This window comes from Corvus moneduloides, chromosome 2, assembly GCF_009650955.1.
Source record: "Corvus moneduloides isolate bCorMon1 chromosome 2, bCorMon1.pri, whole genome shotgun sequence".
In the NCBI taxonomy this organism is placed as follows: Eukaryota; Metazoa; Chordata; class Aves; order Passeriformes; family Corvidae; genus Corvus; species Corvus moneduloides.
In genome coordinates, this window is record NC_045477.1 from 41,644,455 (window position 1) to 41,669,739 (window position 25,285).

The following is a 25,285-nucleotide window of genomic DNA, read 5'->3' on the forward strand; positions in this document are numbered from 1 at the left end:
AACTGCGGTGATTCTGAATTGATGATGGTTTCTGCTCACTGTATTAATGCTTGGTTAAAATAAAAAACAGCAAAGAAGAAATTTGTAGAGTTTTTAACTGTTTTCATTCCACATGCTACTACAGAGCTGGTCTGCTGAAACTGAAGCAAAGATGAGAAATACCATGCCTAGCTGCTACAGATTAGCTGCCAGGTTCCAGAAACACTACTGTACTAACATTCACATTTTTATTGATATCATTTTATTTTTACTGACAGAAATTCAAAGATTTTACAATCCTTAGTTTAAAATTTGTTTATACAACTTAAGTTGGTTTTATACATTACCACATGATCCTTCACAAAGTGAATGCCCCTAAGAATGAAAAACATAAGATCAGGCCCATATATCCAAAAATTAAAATTGCAATTATAAGAAAAGGTGTAAGTTTTCTTTGAAAAAAAGTTTTCATTTGTAGTGAATTGTGAAATAGACAATGGTAGAGTCAAAACTGGATTATGGAACATTTTGACTGTGAAAATTAAATATAAAATTGGTTGTAGTTCTTCAATGTCACTATCAACCTTACTTGTATAAAAAAACAGGTCCTGATGGTATACAAAACATTATTTATACATTGAAACAATTGTTATCTTGCCTGATAAGGAATATAGAAAGAAGAGCTGATTCTGGAAAATTAACTTAGGGTGAAGAACAAGTATTTTTCCAAACTATTATGATGAAAATGGCAGGCATATGGTTTTTTCAAATAAAATTTGCTGAAATTTCTTGCCAATTTAGATAGGAGGAGAGCATAGAAAAAGCACATTCAAAAGTCAGCATTAGACTTCTTTTTATAATTTTTTCTGCTGGTTCTGAGATTGTCGAAGAGATAGTTGAATAAAAGCTGAAAAATACTCAGCTTAATCCTTTTTCTGAAAACCCAGTTCTTCTTAGGACCTTCTTTCTCAAGCGGGAACACTATAAATACTGACATTTCATAATAAAAATGAGTAACTGTATTATAGAAATATCTAATAAAGTTTTAAGACTGAATGCTCAAGTGAAGATGAAAGGTATTTACGACTGTAATGATACATCATTCCACATAATTGCAAGAAGAAGTATATTTCTATTTTCATATGTTAATGGAAATATGGAAAATTGGTTCTCCGAATTTTCATTGAAACTGATTTAATTTTGACTGGTTTTTTGTTCATTGTCCATGTATCCCAGTGAATCCCAGTTGCAAGAAATCTACCTGTGTAGCGATGAACACCATTAAGATTTGCAAGGCCACATTTGTTGAACCACCATCCAGTGTTATCACTGAAGTTACTGCAGCTCTTTACAGGCTGTCCTTTAATAGTGCACACTGGCCTGCATCCATCATTATCAACATCAGAAGTACTGAAAGGCATGGAATTTTGGTTATCTTCTTTTCTATATCCTCTAAATGCATCACCTAAGTAAAACAGATAGAACAATAAAAAGTTATTTACAGGGAAACTTTCTTACTTGATGCACACCTCACAAATTTTTGCTCTGAATTTATTAGAAAAGTAGAAGTCTTCAAAAGCAGTTCAAAAGGACCAGATAATGAGCTGTAAAAGTGCTGAAGATGCAGGGGGGAAAAAAAGGAATAAAATACTGAGAAAAATGGAAGAAGTTGAAAATCAATGAAAATCTTTATATTTTTGTTGCTTTTAGCAATGCATGCTGGCTATGAAGGTAAAGGCTTCTGTTCTCAAAGACAGAGGAAGAAAAGACAAAAGTAAACAAAAAGGATTGTAACTTCAGATTTTCCAGTAACATTCCCAAAGCCCTAGAGTGAGTCATGAAACAAGATGGAATTGTTAAAACATAAAGGTCAATTATAACTGGCTCTGCTGTCTTACTAAAGAACTCACTGAAGAAATAGTGTTTTTCAAAAATACCTTTAGAGAGTAACTATTTTGTTGATAATAAGAATTCTTGCATAACACGGAAAAAAGCAGTAAGACATGATGCAATACTTATTGCAAATCCTTGCATGCTTAGTATATTTATGCTATTAAGGCAGGTCTGGAATTAATTTCTGTCTATGTATCACCCAGCAACTGTTCCACACTGTAGGCAAACTTTATTTCACTCAGTTTCTTTCTCTATCCTTTGTACATGACTATCTGGGCACTTCTGAGTTCTCCAAAGCATCATCAGGAAGACTGACACTAACATCAGCACATCTATGATAAGATAATGGGCATCTAAATAATTGTACCATTTGGTAAATAAACATTAACACCCAAAAAATCCCTTATTTATTTTAAATATTTCCATTCCTTTTTATATTATTATTATTCCAGGAGTGTTTATTCAATTATTCCATTAAAGACATTGAAATGATAAAGCAATTTCCTGCTATGTAAAGATTAATGTTGGCATAACTGATCACCATACTATTGAAAATTTATCTGCGTAAGTGTTCATTATATACCAGAGAAAAACACACTAGAAATAAAATTTTGAAGTTAATTATTGTTCTTTTGAATGCATTTTTTCTTATTAAAAAGGGAACAACAACCTTTAAATACATCAAAGATGGAAGTTCTTACCAGCATTTCCTGAATAATGCCCCAAATGGAGTTTAAAAGCACATGTTTCATCCTCTATCCAAAATCCATCATATGATGCATAGGCATGCTTGTCATTTTCTGATTCCAAATCCACATAAAGACTGAAATGAGTGGCTTTTTGATTTACTATGTCAAAAATCTTCCTCAGTCCAAGCCAAAATTCTCCTTAAAGAGAAATATAATATATAGTCTAGAAATGGAAACTGTAACAGAAAAAGTGATTTTCTTGGTTTTTTCCTTTCCTTCCTGAACCAAATGTAATAAAAGTTGCATGATAGGCTTACATTCCTTTGAAAGACTAATGAAGGAACAGAGTAATCCTTCCTACTTCCTTAGGAAATCCATGTAAAGGATTCCCATGTATGCATCATCTTTTTTTTCTCTGTGAAATTTTTTAGAAAATTGTCCAGATAATCGATTTCAAATATTCATCTGCAATGTATCTTAGAAGACCACAAAACCTGGCTGTGCTAAAGATCCACTTGCATGAACAGAATTCAGTAGCACTCTTAAGGGCGATACTGAGAAATGATAAATGGTAGCATTTTATGAAATGCAAAAAAAATGCAAACCCTATTCTTGAAATTTAAGCCCTGTTCTCAAGATTTGCTGCCTCCATAAATCACACTTGTAGCCTCATTTGAGCTGCACTTTTTGTACAGAAAAGCTGTGTGCTTCCATTGCAATACCAGATAAACTCCTGAAAAAGCAAATGGATTTAGACTTGAGGGATTAAAGGTGGCAATAAAGAATTAATATCACAGTTGTGTTGGTATTAGCTACTGAAATATTTCTGTTGTTTATAATTTTGCATGCCCTATGGTGAAATACTATTGATTTTTCTCTGCTCCAACGAAATATTTTGCAAATGTAATTCAAACCAACAAAGGCACTTTTTTTAAAAACTGAAAGGAGAGGAAATATAATCTATAAATTATTTCAGGCAGAAAAGATAGTATTTTAAACACTCTTGTGAGACTGCAATAGCTAAAGACTCTAGTGGGGTAATAGTCATTATTGGGAAGATCACACAACAGACTAGATGAAAAAAAATCCATAAGCAAAAATAAAACTTTTAAGAAACAAGAACTTTATACTACTAAAACTACCACACAATTTAGTGGAATGTAGCTCACATAAAAGCAGGAGTAATGTTTGTTCCAAAGCACTTTAGAGTATTTAAAATTGATACCATTAAGGTCACCAAATCCATCCAGATATTCAGACCATGTTCTCTGAAACTGAACGATTCCATCAGTTCTTTTCTGAACAACAGTCCATCCACCTCCTCGAAAATCCATGTCACACAAAACCTAAAATAGACATAGATATGATTAAGCATTCTTGAAACAGTTTTTATGAAGAAAACAATTAAATAAAGGTGGACTATTCAGAATTTTGCTAAGTAACATACTTTTCAAGTATCTTTAAAAAGAGCTCTAAGAAAATAAAAAAATGAAGCTGCATTATTTTCTTACATATTCCTGTTGAACTGTTTGATTTGGATATTTCTTCAACCAGTAGAAATGGCTGTGTATTTCTGTTCATAACACATAATAAATAAGCTTTGATAAATGTCACTGTAACATTCATAGCATGAAAGGGAAGCAACTTGCAATGTCATGTATTAATCAGGCAAAATATCATCAATACAGGCAGCAACACTGAATAAACTTTTATTTCAGCAAAGCAAAATAGACACAACTTCTTATATGTTCTCCCTCACCATCATGCCTTCTTCCAGAGAATACTGTGTTTGTGGTGCCTGGGAAATTTAGAGCCTTTAATAAGGGTGAGGAAATGGAAAACAGTGATAGCAATAACCCAGCAATAACAATAATTTGCAGCAGCAAAAACCTCTACATAAGAAGTGGCCCCAATCCAGGGAAGTCCCAATGTGAACGTATAACTGCCTGCAACTGAGCAGTACCACTGAATACTCTCAGATCAATGCTCAGATTTATGAGTATGAGTCTTTGCTAAAATTTGTGCCCAACAGTATGTCAAATGGCAGTGGTCCAGCTGCCATCTGCTCTGCTTTGGAATATCACATTATGTGGCATGTTTTCTCCTCAGCCCACCAAACTTAAGACATGTAATTGACTTTCCTAAGTATGTTCCCAGTGCCAAATTTTGACCAGTTCTAACTGGGATTATAAAGCCTGGGAATCTAATGTAGAAATATTATATTGCACATTTAGACACTGTACTACCTAATCTATTCAAAGTAGTTCTAAGGGATGGCATGCATAATTAGTGTTTAAAAACAGAGGCTCATTTTTGCCTCCAAATGTGTCTAATTTGAGGAGAATTAACCTAGAAAATGCTTACAGCTTCTTGTGGAAACAAAAGTAAGTTCAGAATATAATTTTAGCTGCCATAACATTAAGCGGATGCACAAGTGATGGAGTAAAGTAAGACATTTTTTTTGACGTTACAGGAAATGTACAAAATGAAACATGTTTCAGAAAAGAGATTTGCAGTCTTAGCCAGCTAATAAAAGTGGAAACTAGGTGTAAGTCAGTTTAACCCTCAAAAAATTTTGTTGCAGGCTGAGCATTATATGTTGCATCCCCATTGCCTGTAGTAGCCAGATATTTTTCAGGAAACCAGACTTGCTTCTTGGCAGGAAAACATCAATGTTGTAGTCAGAGCCTCTGTGACTTAACAAAGTCTTCTCGATGAACGACAAGAAAGCAACAAGACAGAGCTGTAATTTGATCTCATACAAGCTGAGGAATCTTGGATCTTCAAGATACTTTGGGCAATCCTTGCAAACAAATACTAAATGAATCATAATAAGGTTCACGTGCATGAAAAACAATTGTGACCCTTATTCCCTGGAGAATCACATGCTTATTTCAGTCACAACAAGGAGGATAGAACTGGAATAAGAAGAAATATAGAAGATTCCAAAATGAGTATTTAGATGAAAATACCTAAACCTCATTCAAAATAATCCCGTTGCCTCATCCACTGTCTTGAGAAGATGACTGCATGCTTGGCTACTCCTCTGACTATGAGTCAGAAATACTACGAGGAGCCCATTTGGTCACAACATCAATCTTCAGTCCAATATAAATCAGTGTGAGTGTTGATAATTCACAGATTTGGTTCTACATGAGAGGTCATCAGCCAGTTAGATACAGCACCAATACATACACCAACTAAATAAAAATATTAAATAGATACAGAAAAATACAGTTATAGCTGTGTAGTTTTCTTAATTCCTTATGGAAATGTTGCAATTGTAAAGACTTATAATCGTTAATCTGCTTTACAGTTTGCTCTATGTCTCATATCATGAAAGGTGTGAAGGGCATGATTGTGCCAAGTACAATTTAAATTAAATGAGAAGGAGGATGGTTCTGCTGAATATTTCTTCCCTTTCCACCTGCAGTGTGTATAAGAGTATATATTCTAAACAACTGTTTAGTTTATTTGATCCAACTTAGAAATATCATTGATCTACATTTACTAATTGAAAAAATGTATCAGAAATTGGTCATGATTTAGTTTTCCAAAAGTGAAATTGGTTTTAATCACCTCATGATTAAATGCTCAAAAGCCTACTTTGGAGTAACTTTCTGAAGTGACAGAAACTTGCCACTATAACTACAGCTTGATATTCTTATTGCTCCTGGAATTGGGAGTTCAATTACCTCCAGTTACACATCAAAATCTATACTCATTTTCAGAAACATGAGGTATTAAACATAAGAAATAAGAATAGGATCACGTTGTCTAAATAGTTTTCATTTAACTGATACCTTTATGCAAATTATTCTAAACACATTTTGATTTAGGTTCTATTGCATAAAAAGACATCTTATTGCTGAAAAGATCTTCATTGAAATAAATTACTTTGTGCTGGCTTTGTTTCCTGTTTTTTAGTTTCTTATTATGGTTTTCTGCCTCTGTATTTTTTCTTATTTTGCTGGTCTGCAGAATATTTAGAACTCTTGGGTATTAGCCTCTAGAAGATGCTTTATAATTTCTTCTTTATATTTTAGTATCTTGATATTTTTGTCCGTCTATCATTTCTCTTGTACTCTTTTTATACTTCCACACATGGAAGAATTCACATTAAATAGTATTCCTTAAAATAACATTCTTTATGGAACACATATTTTAGATATTTTTCTCTGAGACTTTTTTGGCTCTGTCTTTTAAGTTCTGTGCAACATCTACCAGACAAGAAATGACTGCAGACATTCTTCTCATTATTTATTGTTACCTTGTTCTTTTAATCAAACTACTATGATTTTTCTTTTGTGTTTCTAGAATCTCCCTCAATCCAGAAGAAATTCTGAAACAGATGCATTTTTTGCTATGGTAGCCTTTTGTTCATACTATAAATATGGTTGTTCTGTGAACACTGTGACATGTCTTTTTCTTTCTTTTACATAGAAGGAACTTGCCGAGGAGTTACAGATCTTTTTCTTGAGCTCACTGAATTGTATAGAGACAATGACAGGTTTTTCTATTGGGGGTTGCAGAATCAAGTTCATTTTTTCTTTTGTGATCCCAGCATAATTCTGAAACCTTTTCTTAACCAGTTGGAGCTCCTTTTTTGTAGCATTTTGAAGGGCTCCACTTGGCTAGAGATAAAGAGATTCATCCTTCCTTTGTTATAAAGGAACACTATAAAGTTAGATATTAAACTTTGCTAGTTATTAGTTGGCCTAAATTCCTTGTTTTTCTTAAAAAAAATAATGACCTCAACAAGTATTGCCAAGTTGAAAGTTTGAAAGTGCCATATCTGCCTTTCCACTATGCATAAGGCTGCCTCTAAATAGAACAATCTGAAATGGAAATAAACACAAAAACCAAAATATTCCTTATGTTTGCATGGATCTGAATATTTGAGTCTGAGAAAATTAACCCAAAATTCTCCTCTTCTAGATGAGCATTATTACTCTGAGCAATTACATAAAGTGCAGGCAGTGATAGGAAACATGATTGTTGCAAGTTTTTTTAGGAATATATATCCTCGTTTTAGGAATATAAATATTGCAAACTGGATAGGAAAACTAAGATTTTAGATGCCTCTGTGCCTCAAGACTGGGTTATAATGATACTCAGACAAGAGCTAAGCACCTGCTCCTCAAACCAAGACACATCTGCACCTCCACTTGGATGACACTGCATCAGCAGAGTCCCATCGCAAGAGAAGGCAACATTATACAGCAGAATAATTCAAAATCCGAAAGTCCCATATTAAAAGCCAAATGGATCAGTCAATTGCTCTTCTGTTTTCCATCCCTGTAACAGAAAACAGCACTTCTCCATATCCAAAAGAGAAACACCTTGGGTTTTCCTCCTTGGTATTTTTCACTGCATATGAAAACCGACAGTAAGGGCTCTTATGACAGATATTAAATTTCCTTGTAGAAAACAGGAAACTTTTCAAAATTACAGTAATAGTAGACACATGCACATGATTTAATACATTTTTTTATTCATCTGTTGAGAAATTGTCATGGAAAACACTTTAAATCTATTAAAAATATTCTAAATGCATATTCTCAAGCAAGTTGTGACTATAACAATAAATACCTCAATAATAATATATATAATAATAAATTACCTCAAAAGGATAATTTGATCCTTCTGGGTGGATAATGTACAGACCACTTGGAGTTTTTGAAACTGAACCAACAGTATCTTTAATATGAGTGCAGTCCAAACCTAGAGACAAAAGGTATTCAAGGAAGTTCTTTAGCAAAATATGTTTTAAAAAATACAGATTAAGCACAGGAATATTACTTTTCTTAGTGACATATGAATTATGTAAAATATCATTTTCTTCTCATGCAAACTTTAAAATCATGCTTTGTCATGAATTTATCTTGTAAAATAAAATTCTCTAAACACCATTAAGATCCTAAGTATAAATGACACTGTACAGACAAAGTTATTCCTAATCTTAATAGATATGATACATATCTATAGGAAATTAAAGATTATGTATCTGGTCACTTTACAGATTTTTTTTTTATTATTTTATTTATAACACCAGTACTGTGAAAAAGAAATATTATCTGGGAAATGAAGTCTTTTTCCCACAAATATTTGTATTTATACTTGTAAAAGCCTTGCCATCATAATGTATACATGAAAAACCATTTACCTCTAAGTGTTAAGCCAGGTACATGTTCAACATACTCAGAGAAGCAGTTTCCACAGCCAGCATGACTGCTTAGAGGTCATATTTCCTTTTGTTTGGATGGACACTTAAAAGAAGACTAACTGTCCAGTGTGTAAGTGACTTCCAGCCCATTTGAATAAGGATGCTGCCGATGCAGAGCACACTTTATTTCATTGTGAAAGAACGTGCCATTTAGCAGCCTCAGATCACTTACTGATAATCACAGCTGGCATTTTACATAAAAATCAGCGTGCTAAATAGAATGCCTGGAGCTGTCAGTTGCAAATGATTTAAAGCAGTATTTATGAGAACATTTTTAAACAGTTCGTTAAGTTTCCACAGTTTACATGTTACTAACACAGGATAAATGTCAATGTTACAATTGCTTACCTTTGCCTTAATTAGCTCCTTTTCAAGATACAAAGATAAAAAGGGAAGGTGCCAAGACTGTATCTGAAAAGTACTTACCATGAGATTGAACTGCTTTATAAGGAAGTGGATCCAGATGTTTTCTCAAAATTACTGTGTTCAAAAGAACAAGTTTGTTCATGAGTTCATTTACCTGCCAATTCAAATAAAAGATTTTTAATTAGATTGCAGTGAGGAATTTTGCATTCTAAAGATTTTTTTTTGACTCCTAGTAAACATAATCTGAAGTTCATTTTTGTGATGTGTAGTAATTTGTACCAATGTGAAAGAATAGTCCTCCACTGTCCCTACTGCCATGTATGACACTAAGTTGTGAAACAGGGGGTGCTTATATCTCCTCATAGAAATGGGACTCACACCCTACCAGAGGTACAAGGACTGGTGATAGACACTCTAATCCTACTGGTTTAATCACTACTTAATGGTTTAATGAGCCCTATTTCTCCTCAGAAAGACAACACCTGCAGTGAGAAATAACAAGTACAAGTCTTTATAATAAAGAAAAAAAGTACCTGATTAGAAAGGTAATCCAAAGAAGACTGTTGATCATCCATCATGTCTCTTACCAGTTTTTTTGTACTTCTGGCATATTCAGCAAGAGAATTCTGCAAATTTCCTTCAAAAGAAATACGTTCATCTACTTGTTTTTAATAACTCTAGAAATATTCTTGACTGAATGACAACATACTGATTTATGATATCTAAGTGAATACCGAAGATGTTTTACCTTACGGCACCTAAAAGTGAAATGAAAATAATACAGAGACCACAGATTAAAGCCAAAGGTGCTAAAAACTTCAGACTTTCTGATTGCAGTAAAGACACCTTAAGAAGTGATGGCTCTTCTCATGTTTTGAAGAAGTTAATCTTATCCTTGGGCAAAGTGGACAACCACTTAAGGGATATCACAGTGATATAAATTCATATGATAAAAGACAGATATATATGGTTTCTTGTCACCTTACATTTTCTCATTCACTGTACTACTCCTGGTTTTTGCCCTGATGCTCAAAAATCATGAACATCGTCATCATCATAATGACATATAATTAAAAATATATATTTTAAAATCATATGTGAAAACCAAGAATTTACACAATTATTTTCTGAGGCTGATTGCATAATTTTCTGTGTAGTTTATCAAGGTAGTGAATAGAGAATGTCCTGTGTAAGCCTTTATAAAAGGTAAGCTGAAGTACACATTTACTCCCATGTAACTGACTAACTAACTAACTAATTAACCACCTCCCACTTTACACCCCCACACCCAGCTATGATGTTTAAATGAGGAACAGACATCCTCCTCTTCCTCTGTAATGGAGAGAGATACTGACATTCAGAGGATAACAGATCTGGGTGGGTTGTGCTGCTGCTTGGGTTTGCCTGTCTTCACCAATGATTATACATTGTCACACCAGCTGCACCCCAAAAACAGGGTAACCCAAATTTTCTGATGAATACACAGTTTGGGCAGCAGGGTCACAAGGCTGTCACGTGTGCTCAAGAAGATTAAAAAGTAAATTTGCACAGCATAGCGTAGCACAGGAAAGGATTGCATAGCATGGCACTGCATAGCTCATCACTAAAAGTATTCTTGATGAATACATACTGCACATGTAATGTTTGTCCCCTCGTAAAATTTTAGCTTGAGCATCACATGGAACAAGGCATTGTTCTTTTTGTTTTGAAATATCTGCAGATTTATTTTTCTCTTCTGCCTGAAGTGGTTCTTCCACAGCTCCAACATTCCTTGTGTCCTGTTGTACCAAACAATGGAGGGGGAAATAAATTGAACATTAAGCATATATAAAATAGCTTGGTCTGTCAAAATGAGGTAGATTGCTCTACAGGCCTTCCTTCAAAACCTGTTTTTTTTTAAACTTTTTCAAGAAATAATTGACAGAGCTGAGACCAAAACCAATTAGGTGTTCTCTGCTTAGTCATACCTCACAAGAAAAAGGTAGTGTCAGAGGTAGAGAATAACCTCTATAAATTAAAAGAAGTACCAGCACCATTTCTGGTGAGGTATTCTACTTGTGAGCACTGTAAACTGGAGGCAAGAACTTGCAAATCCTGTATTTTAGGAATCACCATACCCAAGAGACATCTCAAATGCTAAGGAACTTATTTTCACTGGAAAGGAGCAGGCTTTTGGATTTACCAGATATTAGCAAAATACTTTTACTCTTGAAAACCCCTAAATTAATTATTTAGACCCTGATCAGGGAAATACTTGCATAAGTTTTTAACTTATGCATACGAGCAGTCCTGAGAAGATTTGCAGACCAATTAAGTATTAAAAAAATTAATATTTTAAGTGTACTTATAGGGGAAAGAATAAAGGTACAGTATTTATGGGCACACAATTATCTGAAATAGTAACAGTAATAGCATTAGTAGAAGTAGTTACACCTATTAATGTTATTTTTAAATTACATTTTCATATTTAATAGTTTTTCTTCCATGGTGCCATAGGACATAAAATAAGGGAATGCCTCTGAATCACCACTTAAAGAAATTACTAAAAGTAATTCTCAAAATATGTGTCATTGTCAAAAGACTAAGCAACATATTTTCATATGAGTCTTCGGTGATTTCATAATCTCAGCAAATCACTTGTAGTATGTTCATGCATTGTGTTTTCAAATGTAAATAGGATCCTTAGAAATGTCAAGATTTTAACAAAAACCAAAACTTATTTAGACTTGAATATGTCTCCAACACAGTTGTTCTTTCTTGTTCCAGTTTTCTCTTTCTGGTATTGGCACTACACCAGCAAGCACTGAACAGGGTTTTTTTCCGGATTTTTGCTCTTAAAAAGTGAAAGTAAAAATTTCAAAAAGCTGTTAACAAGGGGATTTTATAAAACAAAGGGTTTCTGAATTACTAGTATAATTGCATTTTGTGCCTGGAGAATGGTAAAGAAGTAAAAGAATATGTTTTTTACATTTTGAAATAAGCACAAAATAAAGGAAGAAAAATTATATAGGATTTATAAACAGATCACTTGAAACTTATAAATAGAATACTTGAAAGTATGGTTTGTTCCAGGGCTATCACAGCTACTCACCAGATGTTCAATTAAATACTGTCAAGCAAATATTTTAATCAATATTTATCTTTAACAAAAGCTGACATGAAACAAGCAATTAAGTCTGATCTCAGCAATTCAAGCAAAAACTGTCTCTGCCAAAACCAACAGTTACACTGCATTTACAGGCATGCAGATGAGATTAAAAATATGACCTAAAAACTGAGCTGTGATAAAGGACATTAACACAAAAATGTTCTAATGTACTGAATTCCTACAATTTCAGTGTAGTTTCTTTTCTCTGTCTGAAAATACCTGATTCTTCTGTATTTTCATATCTATCTTGAATAAGGCAATCCACATTTTTAAAACATCTGTCACTTTTCTGAGAAATCAGTCAGTTACATTCATTATCTTATCTAAACAAAGTAATTGAAAATCTTACCTTAGGTGAACAAGGTTTGCCATTATTTATGACAGTCTCTCCTAAACTGAACAAAAAAATATTAAGACAAATCAATGAAGTTACCCTAAAGTGGCGATTCATCTTTTACTTGAAGAAATGCAAATGTTTTAATAGGTTTCAAATTTCTGTGGAAAGAATTGTACACGATGAAGGCCTGATCTAACTATTTGGGAATGTCTACAGCACAAAGGGCAGCCAACACATCACTCCTTTACTGCCTGGATTTAATAAACCACATTTCAACTGCCCAGTAGATTTTGTATACTACTCTTTGCATCCTGAGGGAAATTACTGCTTATCGCCTTTATATGACACATCAAACATATATATATTTTCATTGTGGTAAACTCTGACAGATTCTCTTAGATGCTATTTTTGAGCATTTGTCTATATTTGGTATGAGGGGTCTGGGCTACTTGAAAGAAAACTAGTATTACTTGATGTTTTCAAATTTTTACAAAGATTTTTATCCTTAAAATTAAGGTGTCTGTATTGTTGCCAAGTTAGTGCACTACAACAGGCTGTGGAGGCAATTTTGGAATATATCATCAAAGTAAGTTCAAAATAGAAAACTGAAAAAAAATTATTTTAAATTAGTACTTTGTATTACATAGAAAATCTTTTACCAGGAGGATAATAGCAGTATTTTGGTCTCACTGGTAGCCCACCTGTTGTAACACAGGTACTGAGACAATCATTCAGTGCAATGATTTTTATCCCTGAATAAAGTCAAAGTACAAGAGAATGGCATGAAAAAGAAGAAAATGAAATTTAGTCCACAGAAGCTTAATTAAAACTATGAGGCACTTACAGTTTTCACACACTCAAGTCCACTATTTTTGTATCTTAAAAACTGGATCTGATAGTCTAACAAGAAAAAAAAAAGTTCACAAAGTTCCAACAGGTTTAGACAATTAGACATATTAGAGCATTTAAATTGCTTGTGATCTGGATGAATAAATGAAACCTCAGCTTCCAATGTACCACTGGGAAATACACTGTCTAAAGGGGCTTCAGAATACACTGCTCAACTGCACCTTACACTGGTACAACGAGACAATGTTCCAAATTCGTCTTGATAATGTGGTTCATCTACACCTCTATCTAAAGCTGGAATACATTGGAAACAGCTTTTGCTACTAAGATTTGTTGGGAGCAACCAACATTTGTCAGGAGTGGGGATTAATACACTTTTGAGACAATGTTTTCTTTAAAAATTAATAGCTAAATGGTACTAAGCACCTGCACCTGAGAGGAGCATAATCAACTGGCTGCGAAACTCTGAGCAACTTGGGGTCTTCTGTATCTCTCAAAATCAAAATTTTCAATTAGTTCCAAAGTACCACATGGCACATCATAGCTTTCCAATATGAGACTTACTAGGGTTTAATAAGTGCATCAGCTGATGCTCTCTCAAGAAGATGCATGTTGTGATCCATAGTTCAGTCTCAAGGAGAAGATGAAAAGATTTTCATGGCTATCTACATATCACATTAAGGGCAAACAAACAGTCTTTCTTCCTCTTTCTATGTACACAAATAGGCAGAGGTGACAAATTTCAGGAAGGAATGGTTAAAATAGTCAGAACATTAACTGAACTTCTTCTCCCATGCAGTTGCCTACACAGCTTGGAGGAAAACTACACAAGATTAGCAGGTTAATCCTCCACTGGAACAAGAAGGAAAGAAAAATGTATATCTGCAGCAGCACAGCTATGCTCCAGCCTTCAAATAAAACTTGTAATAAATTCAGAATCCATCCCACAAAGTTTTAAGAGCTGATCTTTATCCTTCACTGGAATATCAGTGCCTAGCCCACAGTAACATTTATACAGCTTCTTTCAAACCAGCTGCCAGAGCAGGACCTTCCATTCTGTAACTACTTAAGACTACTTTTCTTGCTGTCCCAGAATAATCATACACTTCTGAATTACATGGCCCTCAGCTTGTCACCTTCTTGTCCCACAGTCTGAAAGATGTGAGGTTACTCATGAGGAGGGATTATCCAATAACCGTAAAGGAGGACTATGAAGACTCAATAAAAAGTAAACAAGGGAAAGACAGAAGATATATAAACTCTATTCTTAGTTCTAAATCTCAGAAGGTATCTTAACGTGAAGCTGCAAGTTGTGCTTTATTAGATCAAAATTTTCAGTAAATCTAAGGAAGCTCAAATTCTGCATGAGTTGACCACGAACTTCAATCTTCCGAGGTTTGACATGGGCCCAAATTCTGCAGTTTCCCAGCTCTGCTTCAGTTCTGCTTGGGTGATTCAGCTCTCCATCCTGCTAAAGCCTTCTACTGCATCCTAAATGAAACAGTGCATTTTATCAGGCAAACTGTGATTTTAAATGTGTGTGTGAGTTGAAAATCACACAGCGGTAAAGTGACAACCACTTTTCTACATTTTGCAACACAACAGAGCAGATGAGGCAAAAAAGTGGTGAATTTGGGGTTGGTATTCTGAACTAGAGCTGAAAGACCTCCATTTTAGGGTCATCTTGTCAACTGCAGTAACTGGGATACTACAAATATTACACACATTTGGCAATATATATACAATATATATTGCCAAATATATATATTATATTATATATATATATATAATATTATATATATATATATATAATATAATAACAACACCCACTTCACAAACTGTGCTACAAATATGGGGAGGGGTCTGTGGAGAAAAGTATTTCACAAACGCAGAGTACTATTTTTACCTTCCTAGTCAAAGACATAGAACAGCTGCACACTGAAGAAAAAAAAAAAGAATTGGTTTAAGCTCAAATACACCAGCCAAGAAATGTCTTGCCAGGAAAGCACCAAGGCATTTAGCCTGTTGCTGACAGCTCATGCAAGGCAGGGCAATATCCCAAGACAACACACTCTGCTTTGCCTAAAAAAGGGAAAAAAAAAAAAAAACAGTTTCGCAGTTTTATGAACAAAGTGGGAGTTTTTTGGTTGTTTTGTTTTTTGGTATTTTTTATTACTTTGTGTAACTATATTTATGGACTTTTAAAATATTTTTCTATAATATTTTATACAATTTAATTTTTTTGTTGTTTGTTGTTGTTGTGATTTCTGCACCCTGCGGTTAAAAAAAAAAGTTTATGGTGTTAACTTCAAGTCTTCAACAGGCCTAAGAGGCACCCGCAGAGCTCTGCAAACCCGCACGCAGGGTCGGGGCGGTGTTTGCCCACGAGAACGCGTTCGCTCCGATACCGGGTGTGTCAGCGGCTTTTAAAGGTCATCCCGCGGTTTACAGCGCTGCAGAGGATGGAAAGCCCAGTGAGAGCCAAGCACCGTCCCTGGCACTGTGTCCGGCACCGCTGCCCCTGACGAGACGGGACGGTGCGGAGAGCGCGCAGCGATTCCCACGAGCGGCTCCCACCCTGGCACGGCACCGGCAAGGACCTGCCTGCTGGGGCGGGTCCCGGCCCGCCCTGTCCCCTGCGCCCGCCTCGGAGCCATCGAATGCTGAGCCAGCCAAACCCTCTCCCGCCAGCGCCGCTGCCCCAGCGCCGCGGCCCCGCCCCGTTGCGACGGAAGCGGCGTCGCCGGTTGCTACGAGGCCGTGCAGGACGCGCCGGGCATCGCGGCGGGACCCGGCGCTGGCGGCGGTGCGGGCCTGGCGCTGAACCGGGCGCTGGATGGAGCCCGGCGGGAAGGCCGGCGGGGCGGCGCGGGGCCAGCAGCTCCCCGGGGCCCCGCAGCACCGCGCGGGAGGGCGGCGGAGCGTCCCTGTGTATCCTTCCTGAGGCGGTCTCTTACCGCCGGGGCCCGGCGTTTCTCGGGGCTGCGGGGGACCCGTGTGGGGCGGCGGCGGGCCGGGGCAGCCGTGTCCCAGCCCCCGCCCTGCCCCGCAGTCAGGGACCGCCTCAGGGGTGTCTTCAGATTAAAACTTGAACATTGTGGGTTTTAAAGTGCCGTGGGAAAGTTGTCTTCTCAAGCAACTTCGGAGTTTTCTTGTTTTCCTTCTTCTAGGAGATTATGCCATTAGGAATAGTGTTTTCCATCTTAACTTGGGGGTTCTTTTTTTTTTGGATTTTAGTAGTAAGAGCTACTGACACAAACAAGATCTGCCTGCACGCTGCTACTTAAATAATTACTGGCGTGAATCAGGACTGATCCGGCTGTATGGAGAGCTTTTATTTAGTGATGTTAATCAATTTCAGTGTGAATAACTAATCCTTTGGGGTGGGGTGGAGGGGGGGGTTTCCATTTAACATTTTCCCTGTCATACCTGCATCCTTATGTCAGAGGTTTAGATAACTACACAAAATGTCTCTTCAAATGGACATTAATAAAGATGGGATTTTTCAGCTGGCGGTATCATGGAAGATGAGTGCAAAGCCTCTTCTAAAATCCCTTTAAAAAGTAAAATGCATTTACATTTTTTTTCTGGATGATCATAAAGTTTGTTATGACTGTAACATACAATTATGGAACCTACTCTATATAAGATCAATCAATATTGATCTTCTAAAATCCCTTTAAAAAGTAAAATGCATTTACATTTTTTTTCTGGATGATCATAAAGTTTGTTATGACTGTAACATACAATTATGGAACCTACTCTATATAAGATCAATCAATATAACAGGCTATTATATCTTTTAATGAGCAGTTCGATCCAGTTTCTGTTGTCCTTAACACAATCTTAGGGGTAGAGATTTAATGTTTCATTTTGAACAGGATTTGGAAGAAGAACGTCGGGCATTGAAAGAGGATCAAAAATTACGTCGGAGCAAGGCGATGAAATATTTGGTGGAGACAAACAGAAGAAGAAGGCAAGTAACTAGGGTTCCTTTAAGTGGAGGATTGTAAAAAAAAAGAAAAGAAAACCGAAGCAAAAAGAGTCAAAACCTTGAAACAGCTCAATATATCTCTAGTATTTTCATGTTCACTTTGATAAATAGCTCACTGCTTTGGCCTAGAGGAATCAAAGCTAAACAGTTTCACTGTTTTAGTTTCTTGCTATAGGACAAATAAAATATAATAAGAGCAATATTCTGATTTACTCGCTAGTTTTTGGAAACTCACTGTAGTCACATGTCAACTAAAAGGTAAGTAGCACTTTCATGTTAAGGCTCTGATCTGCATTTCTAGTGTTCTGGGTTTTATTAGCTTCAATGGATGTATGAAAAATGCACTCATCTGCACAGCGTGGGCCAGCAGGCAGGCAGTTGCCTTCTGAAGTGTGTGCTTTTCTGTCTGCTTGGCATAACAGCTGCACAGCCTCCCCTTCGTGCCGAGGCTTTGTGCTCCCACTTCCCAATAAACACAAAGCAACATCTTTCTTGTACAGGATTATATTTATAATAAAGTTATTTTGTACTGACATTTTAAACAGAGCTTTGCATAGTCTGTCTTTCTGCACACATGAGAATATAAAGCCATGAAGTATTCTGTGACAAATGGATTAAGTAAATTATGCACTGAAATGTCTCAGTGAAGTGCTGTAAGTAGTTTAATGGGCATAGAGGTCTTTTCCCTTGCACTGAGATGGTGCTCACACATACAGGGGGCTCAGCTGTGTGTACTGTAGAGGCAGATGGGTTCCTCCTTGCAAGCCCCCAGCCTCAGAACAGCTTCCTCTGCCTCTTGTTGCCTCATTAATGCTCATGCCCCACAGTTTCCCTTTTAGATTATTTCTGTTGTACAATGTTTATTTATTAACATACATTTGTAACTCATAAGAGAGGTGGTATATATTGTTTATATTGCCATTTTAGCCTGACAGCATGTGCTGTCAACTTATGTTTTGAAATATAAAGAAAAATGGAAGAGGAGGTATAATCACCTGTGAGTGATTAAAGACAGAGTGCAACCCACAACCTTTGCAGATAATAAACTGAGTCTCAGTTGAAAAATTAAATACCTAATTTCATTTTCTGGAACAGAACCACTGTAATGCTACGCATCTCAGATGAACACTGTTTATTGTATTACTGGTCTTGAAATATTATACTCTAATGTAAAAGCAAATACCAGACAGCCTGCATATTTTTGACAGACTGGTGTAGTTAAAGTAGTACTCATGGATGCATAAATACATTTCCGTATGTATTTCATTGCAGCCTTAAGAAACACAGTATAAATCCAAGTTACTCAGGTGAGCCACTTAAAAATTTAGGTATGGTGTTCATAAAATGAAGTTGTTTCAATTGTTGATAATTGAGAGTGGCATAATTATTAGCACAAGAAGCAGTTAAAATGGAAATCTGTGGTAACTGAAAAGGAGTAAGTTGTCTCGTGTTAGAAAGGTAGTGAGTGCATACAATGTTTTAAGCTGTGACATATAATTAAAAATTAAGGGTCACTGCATGTGTGCAGGAAAGTAATTTGAAAATAAAGTTCCTTGAATCTGAATATTTTTTTCCTGACAGTTATGCAGGTAGGAATTGATTGATCAACCATCAGATCGTGTCTCAAATCTGTATATGAGCCAAGTTCCATTAGCTTTCGTACGCATGGAAAGGTGTTAGATATGATGAGGGTTTCTCAAAGGTAGTATGACTTTCTTAAGCTCCACATTCTCACCTGGCAGCACCCAAAGTTATCCCTGCCAGGGATTACAGGCATGTGTTAGGAGTTATTCTTGGCACTGCTGGTGTATGATTTCAAAAAAGAAATTGTATCTTTTGTAATTTTTATATGGAGAGTAGGAATGAGTGCACTGTGAAGTGTGACTGTCCATTTTCTACCTCTAACTTTCACACAGAATGGTTGAGGTTGAAGGGACCTTTAAAGTCATCTGGTCAAACACCTCTACTCAGGAAGGGCCACTTAGAGCTGGTTGCCCAGGACTAGCTTTTGAGCTTCTCCAAGAATGGACACTCCACAACCTCTCAAGGCAATCTGTGTTAGTGCTCGGTCATCCTTACCAATAAAAAAGTGTTTCCTGATATTCCAAAGGAAGCTTCTGTGTTTCAGTTTGGTGGCCCTTCATTGGACTCTCTCCATTCTGTCCATGTCTCTCTTGTACTGAGCAGCCCGGAGTTGGACGCAGTCCTTCAGCTGTGGCCTTCCTGATGCTGAGCAGAGGGGAGGGATCACTTTCCTCTACCTGCTGGCTAAGCTTTGCCTGGTGCAGTTCAGGATGCCACTGACCTTCTTTGCAGCAAGGTTGGTCCCTTCTACCAAGGAACAAGTGCTATAGGATGAGAGGAAATGGCCTCAAACTGCACCAGGGGAGGTTTAGATTGGATACTAGGAAAATTTTCTTCATGAAGAGGGTTGTCGAGCATGGGAAAAGGCTGCCTATTGGAGCGGTTGCATGTGGTACTTCAAGATGTGGTTTAGTGGTAGACTTGGCAGTGCTGGGTTTGTTGTTGGACGTGATGATCCTAGGGGTCTTTGCTAACCCAAATGATTCTATGTTTCTATGTTTAATGAAGATGTTAAAGAGGACTGGGCCCAGTACTGAGTTCTAGGGTTCAGCAATATGTACTGGCCTCCATTAAGACTTTGTGTCACTAATTGCCACCTTCTGGGCCTGACCATTCAGATTGTTTACATTCCACCTCTGTGTCTGCTAGTTCAGCCTGTACAAAAGCATCTCATTTATGAGGATCATAGGGCAGACAGTATCAGCAGCCTTAATAAAGTCCAAAGAGACAATATCTACTGCTCTCCCCTCATCTACAGGGCTGTCATTTCTTTGTAGAATTTTATCAAGGTGATCAAGCATTACTAAATTTAGTGTCAACCTTAAGTTTATAAATTTTCTCCTAAAAAACTAAAAGCAGTGAATTCCCTTTAGGAAGAAGCATGAGTGAAGATACAGGAGAGTTTCTGCTGTCTTCTTAATCTTGTGTCATTTAGGTTTATTCTCTTCATATTGCTTTGCGGAGGAAAATTTTTCTGTGGGTTTTTCTTTGTGGCTTTTTTCAGGAACCACCAGCAGACCTTCTTTAAACAAGGTTATACCAAAGCACTTTTTAAGCTCATGGGAACTGCATATGCATATGCGAGGTTCTTGCAGATTGAGGTCTTCTGTTTTCAACCTTTTCTATGTGTACTTGTTATTAAATTTTCCCTGACAGTCTAGTCTTGTTGTCAATACTTCTAAAATGCAGCACCTTCACCATTAAAAATACTCAACTTCTACAAGCTGTGCTCAGTTAATTGGTTTAGTAGTAAAAGACAAAAACATCACTTACTCAGAAAAGAGCAAGGATAGCTTTGGAAAGAAAAGTCTCAATAACTTAAATCACAGATTTTTTTCAAGCCCCTGATGTCATCTGTTTCTTTGCATCCCTTGTACTGACCTTAGTTTTGTGTTAACAACAGTACTTCTACACAGCAAAAAACCCTAGCCTACAGTTTATACAAGTTGCCTGACTATCAATAAAGTAATTTCTTTATTGTCTCACTGATACCTGAAGTTGCAATTTCAAGATCAGATTAAGAATCAAATATTCTCTGGGGCAGTAGCTGGCAGATATTTTGTTTAAATAACAGTATTCTGGAAATAAGAACTACTGACTAAGCACATACTTGATGCAAATGAATAGGATATCATATTTTATGTTTCTATAACACACTGATTTTTAAATACCAGCTGTCAGTTTTTCTGGGGACTATAGACCGTGCTGTTACTGCTCAGTGCAAAATGTGCATCCCATTTTACTGTGATGTGAGTGTCTGCAGGTAGCTGGTTCATTCTGGAAATGCAATTGTCTATGTGCATTTTAAAATAAACCTTACAGTCAGTTATCTTGGTTCAGTATTTTGAATTACCTTGAAATAGCTAACCCATCTCTTGAAACTGGGGAAGGAAATCTATATCGGTTTCCAATCTATTCCCAATCTATTGTTCTTTCAGTAATACTTTATTTTCAACATATGCACAAGCTTTGTGCTCCACCTACTGGCCGATTAACATTGATTATTTAATAAAAGAATAATTATTCATCAGTTTTGTTGATAGAGAATGAAAAGCAGCTTACGGCCAGAAATATGAGAATAGTGTCAGCACTTGGTAAACAGAGAGGGCAAAGTGTTAAGAATTTTGCATTTCTTTCTACATCAAAGTGGAACTGTGTAAAGTAGGTGATCACTGTAACCATGTGGACCTGAAATGCAGTATTGCCATTTCTGATAATGGGCCACAGGATTGTGCTGAGTTTGCAAGGCCTTGGAACAGATGCTTGCCAAGCTTGCTCTCTTTGAACTTTTCTTGACCTGACAGCAGCTTTGTTTTGCTTGGTTCAGCTGTAACAGCAATTTCTCTAGTAGACCAGGTGTCTGTGGCTAATTTATTTTGCCTTTGTTTATCTTTTTATTGTATGACCATGGTTTTATATAGATAGCAGTAAGAAGCAGCTATTTTCTGCAGAGAATGAGATATTTGTGACTCTAAAATAATGAAGTAGTGTAGAGAAATTTAGGAGAGGCCTTGAAAACTGGAGGTGCAGGATGTGGCATGGAGGAGTACAGGCAGGGGATGGTAAGAGATGGCACACAGGCTTGGCACTGGAGACCCCATGGCTATACTCACCAATAGTCAGCTAAAGAAATGCAGAACTAGATCTGACAAACCTGGCTTTAGAGGTAACAAAGAACAAAAGAATAATATGTAATATACATAGAAGGCACCATGTATGGAATATTTGGAGGTACTGTGGAGCTACAGATTGACAATGATAGAACAGAGGTGTAAAAATGTATTAGCAAATACAAAAATTACTCCAAGTGGATCTTAAAGTGAGGGAGAAGAAAGCATTAACATGAATATCCTGCTGAAGGGACTCCAGATGCTGCCAGTTCACCCTAATACCCCAGCACAACCAGAATGAAACTACAAGCCTTGGGATGCAAAAGAGCAATGCAGGAATGAGCATCAGGTAAAGGGATAGAAACTCAATGTGTGAATAACAGTTCAAAGTGTTTTATCACCACTATTGAGCCCTTTTCTATATAGAAATATTCTAACAGTATTATTATTTTTCAGTAACAATTCTGGATTAATAGTAATTGTACTCTTAAGATTTGAATTATAATAACAGAAAAAAAGCTTGACTATACAAGGTGTGCTTGGGTTTTGCCTATGAACAAGACTTGGAATGTGACAACTGGTACACAGTGCAGGCAGCCCTCTTGTGAACCTTTGGGGCGTATTGCAGGACAGCCCTCAGTGAGCCCCTACAGTATTGTAAGGGTTGGCCCTTCTGAAGCTCTCGCAGCAATTTCAGGCTGTCTTCTTGTATTCAGCATACAATAATCAAAGAAGATGAAAGAATAGATTTAATATGTGTCCCTGGTCTTGGTAAGTGTCTCAGATAAAAAAGTTGATTTTTGGGCAATGTCACAGATCTTTTTAAGGACGTAAGATTGCTTCCTGTTTGCCCATGGAAGGGAATTTGAGTGTGACACTGCATTCTAGCCTTTTCTTGATCCTACTGTAGTCATTGACTATACAAATACCTCCCTACCTCAATTTTAAAGTTACTGTGCACTGGTTTGCAACATGATATGGCAATGGAAGAATAATATCAACTCAGTATCAAAAGGTTCATTTTATAGCATTCCATACACACTGTATATATTCCTTTTTTAATTATCATTTTCATCCAAGGCAGTAGTAAGCATTTAGTCCACCTGGGAATGTAGCATCCATTACTTCACTGTGAAGACAATTTCATAAAATTAACCAGGAAATAGTTCCACCATCTAGTCATACTGTTTTTAACATAAAAATGTCTTCCACATAATATCTGTATATGTGAGACAGCTAAGTATTTTAAGTTTCGTATTCCAAATTCTCCATAAACATTTTGGCAGCCGTTTCAAATATTGCTGCACCACCGAGTTGTTTATAGTAGACAGAAAAATTGGGTTAAAAAAACACCAGTCAGGAAATTCTTCTGCTAACTATCCATCTTAAAGCCATACTCTTTTGCCAATGTTACATCTGTGATATGAACCTAAGCTGGTGGCTTAAGGAGACTGCATGAAAAAACATTTGCTTTAACTGTTTTTCTCTAAGATATAAATGTGAATTTTTAAAATTATTTATTTTATATAATGCACCTGGGTGCTACAATTTACATTCTGCGAGGCCAAGAAGTTAATAAGGCTTCACCAAATAACTGTAATGCATTTCCTTACATTAAAATAAAATATTTTTTTCTCCTTCTTGTCTTTATCCAAAACAAATAGTGATCATGATGAGCTGTGGTGAAAAAAGACCTCTTGCATCAGCATTTGGACTTGCTCATTCCCAGCTATATGGAACAGTCCTTTTTTTAATGCTCATTATTAGGAAAGTGGAAGAGTGCAGCTAAGTCATATTCAAAATCATTAAAAAAAAAAATAATCCAACTCTGTCAGAATTGACTTTTTTCTTTTTTGGAGTTATACGCTGGAATTACTCCAGGTGTAAAGTTGTAGAATTTCCCACATGTCTGAATTTAACAACTACAGCTCAGCTAAAGGCCTTTTTTATCAGCTTCTAGAAATATTAAAGGGCATCCAGAAGAATATTTAAAGTACTTACTAGGATAAGCAAGTCTGTTTCCTCTCTTGTGATTTTCATTTAGTCAAGATAAAATTGCAGATTTCTGTATTAGATTTTAAGGTGAGGGAAATTCAGGAATACTGAAAGTGGACAATGAACTCTAATTCTACTTTTTAGTTCTAACATGTTTTGATAGCCATGTATATATGAGTTTTCAAAATAGTTGAAGTTCTTTGTCTCTCTCTCTCTGCTATACTTTGGCTTCCAAGTGGATTAAAGTGGATATTCCTGTATAAGTATGTACTTGGGAATTAGTTGGCAGTTTTCCTACTTTTTACTATTGTGCAATTACAGCCTTTAAAATAAAAAGTACCTATTTCAAATTATTTTTGTGTTTGTTTTCACAGGAGATCAGTCATCACTTTGAAGGGATACTAGAGAGGGTCAAGTTGAATATTTCAGTTTGAACTTTTTCCCTGAAAAGCAAAGGGAGGAATAATTAAAATAGCTTGAGTTAAGGCGTAGCTTTGTAAAGTAGCAGCTTTGCTCCATTAAGCAAGAACTACGAAGTTCTGCTAGTGATTAGAGTTATGGGAAGGTATCTTATTGTGATGAGAGGAACAAGGAACATATGGCTAAACATTTCTTTCCACTAATGCTGGCTAGAGGGGGACCTTACTTAGTGTACTAGTGACCTGTTAAGTCACATTTCTAATACACAGATGGGAAGCTCCCAGCTGTAGTGATCTTTGCATGGCAGGCTTTGGAAGTTTCACTTGAAGACCATTACTTTTACAGTATTACTGCTTTTAGAACAGAATGTTTCCAGGGGAGGGGCATCCACAACCTTTCTGGGTGACCTGCTCCAGTGTTTCACCACCCTCACTGTAAAAAATGTCTTCCTTATATCTAGTCTGAATCTGCCCTCTTTTCAACCATTAAATATGACTTGCCTACATAGGCACTGTACCAATAAATATACTGGGTATATTTCACTCAAGGAGATCGTTTGTCAGTAAAAGCTGACGATTCTGTCCACAGGAGAAAAGATTCCACATAGCTTCATGAAGCTTATGCCTACTGAAGGAAACCTTTGTGATGATGGTTGGTTTTGACTAGAGCCTTCTTCGCTTTCCAACCAGTGGGAG

General features: G+C 36.4%; 2 protein-coding genes across 5 annotated transcripts in view; one reads left to right on the plus strand and one right to left on the minus strand.

Moving 5' to 3' along the window:
• Positions 1 to 213: 213 nt before the first annotated feature.
• ANGPTL5 (angiopoietin like 5) lies at positions 214 to 15,145 on the minus strand. 2 transcript variants are annotated; one of them, XM_032099234.1, is made up of 8 exons: positions 12,651 to 15,145; positions 10,784 to 10,931; positions 9,687 to 9,811; positions 9,214 to 9,307; positions 8,185 to 8,285; positions 3,787 to 3,907; positions 2,574 to 2,759; positions 214 to 1,444 (listed from the first exon to the last, which is right to left on the minus strand). In XM_032099234.1, exons 1-8 carry the CDS (start codon positions 12,750 to 12,752, stop codon positions 1,125 to 1,127), a joined length of 1,197 nt encoding a protein of 398 aa, XP_031955125.1. In that variant the 5' UTR covers positions 12,753 to 15,145; the 3' UTR covers positions 214 to 1,124. The 2 variants fall into 2 exon arrangements, with proteins under 2 accessions (XP_031955125.1, XP_031955126.1); XM_032099235.1 differs by having other exon boundaries at positions 9,687 to 9,790; positions 12,651 to 15,141.
• A 1,156-nt stretch (positions 15,146 to 16,301) lies between these two features.
• CEP126 (centrosomal protein 126) overlaps positions 16,302 to 25,285 on the plus strand; it is a 45,637-nt gene continuing 36,653 nt past the window's right edge. For 2 of the 3 annotated variants that reach the window (XM_032099236.1, XM_032099239.1), the window contains exons 1-2: positions 16,302 to 16,418; positions 17,338 to 17,463. In XM_032099236.1, coding sequence (XP_031955127.1) covers positions 16,324 to 16,418; positions 17,338 to 17,463 — 221 coding nt within the window. In that variant the 5' untranslated portion in view covers positions 16,302 to 16,323. The remainder of the gene's footprint in view (positions 16,419 to 17,337; positions 17,464 to 25,285) is intronic. The other variant, XM_032099238.1, reaches the window with a different exon arrangement.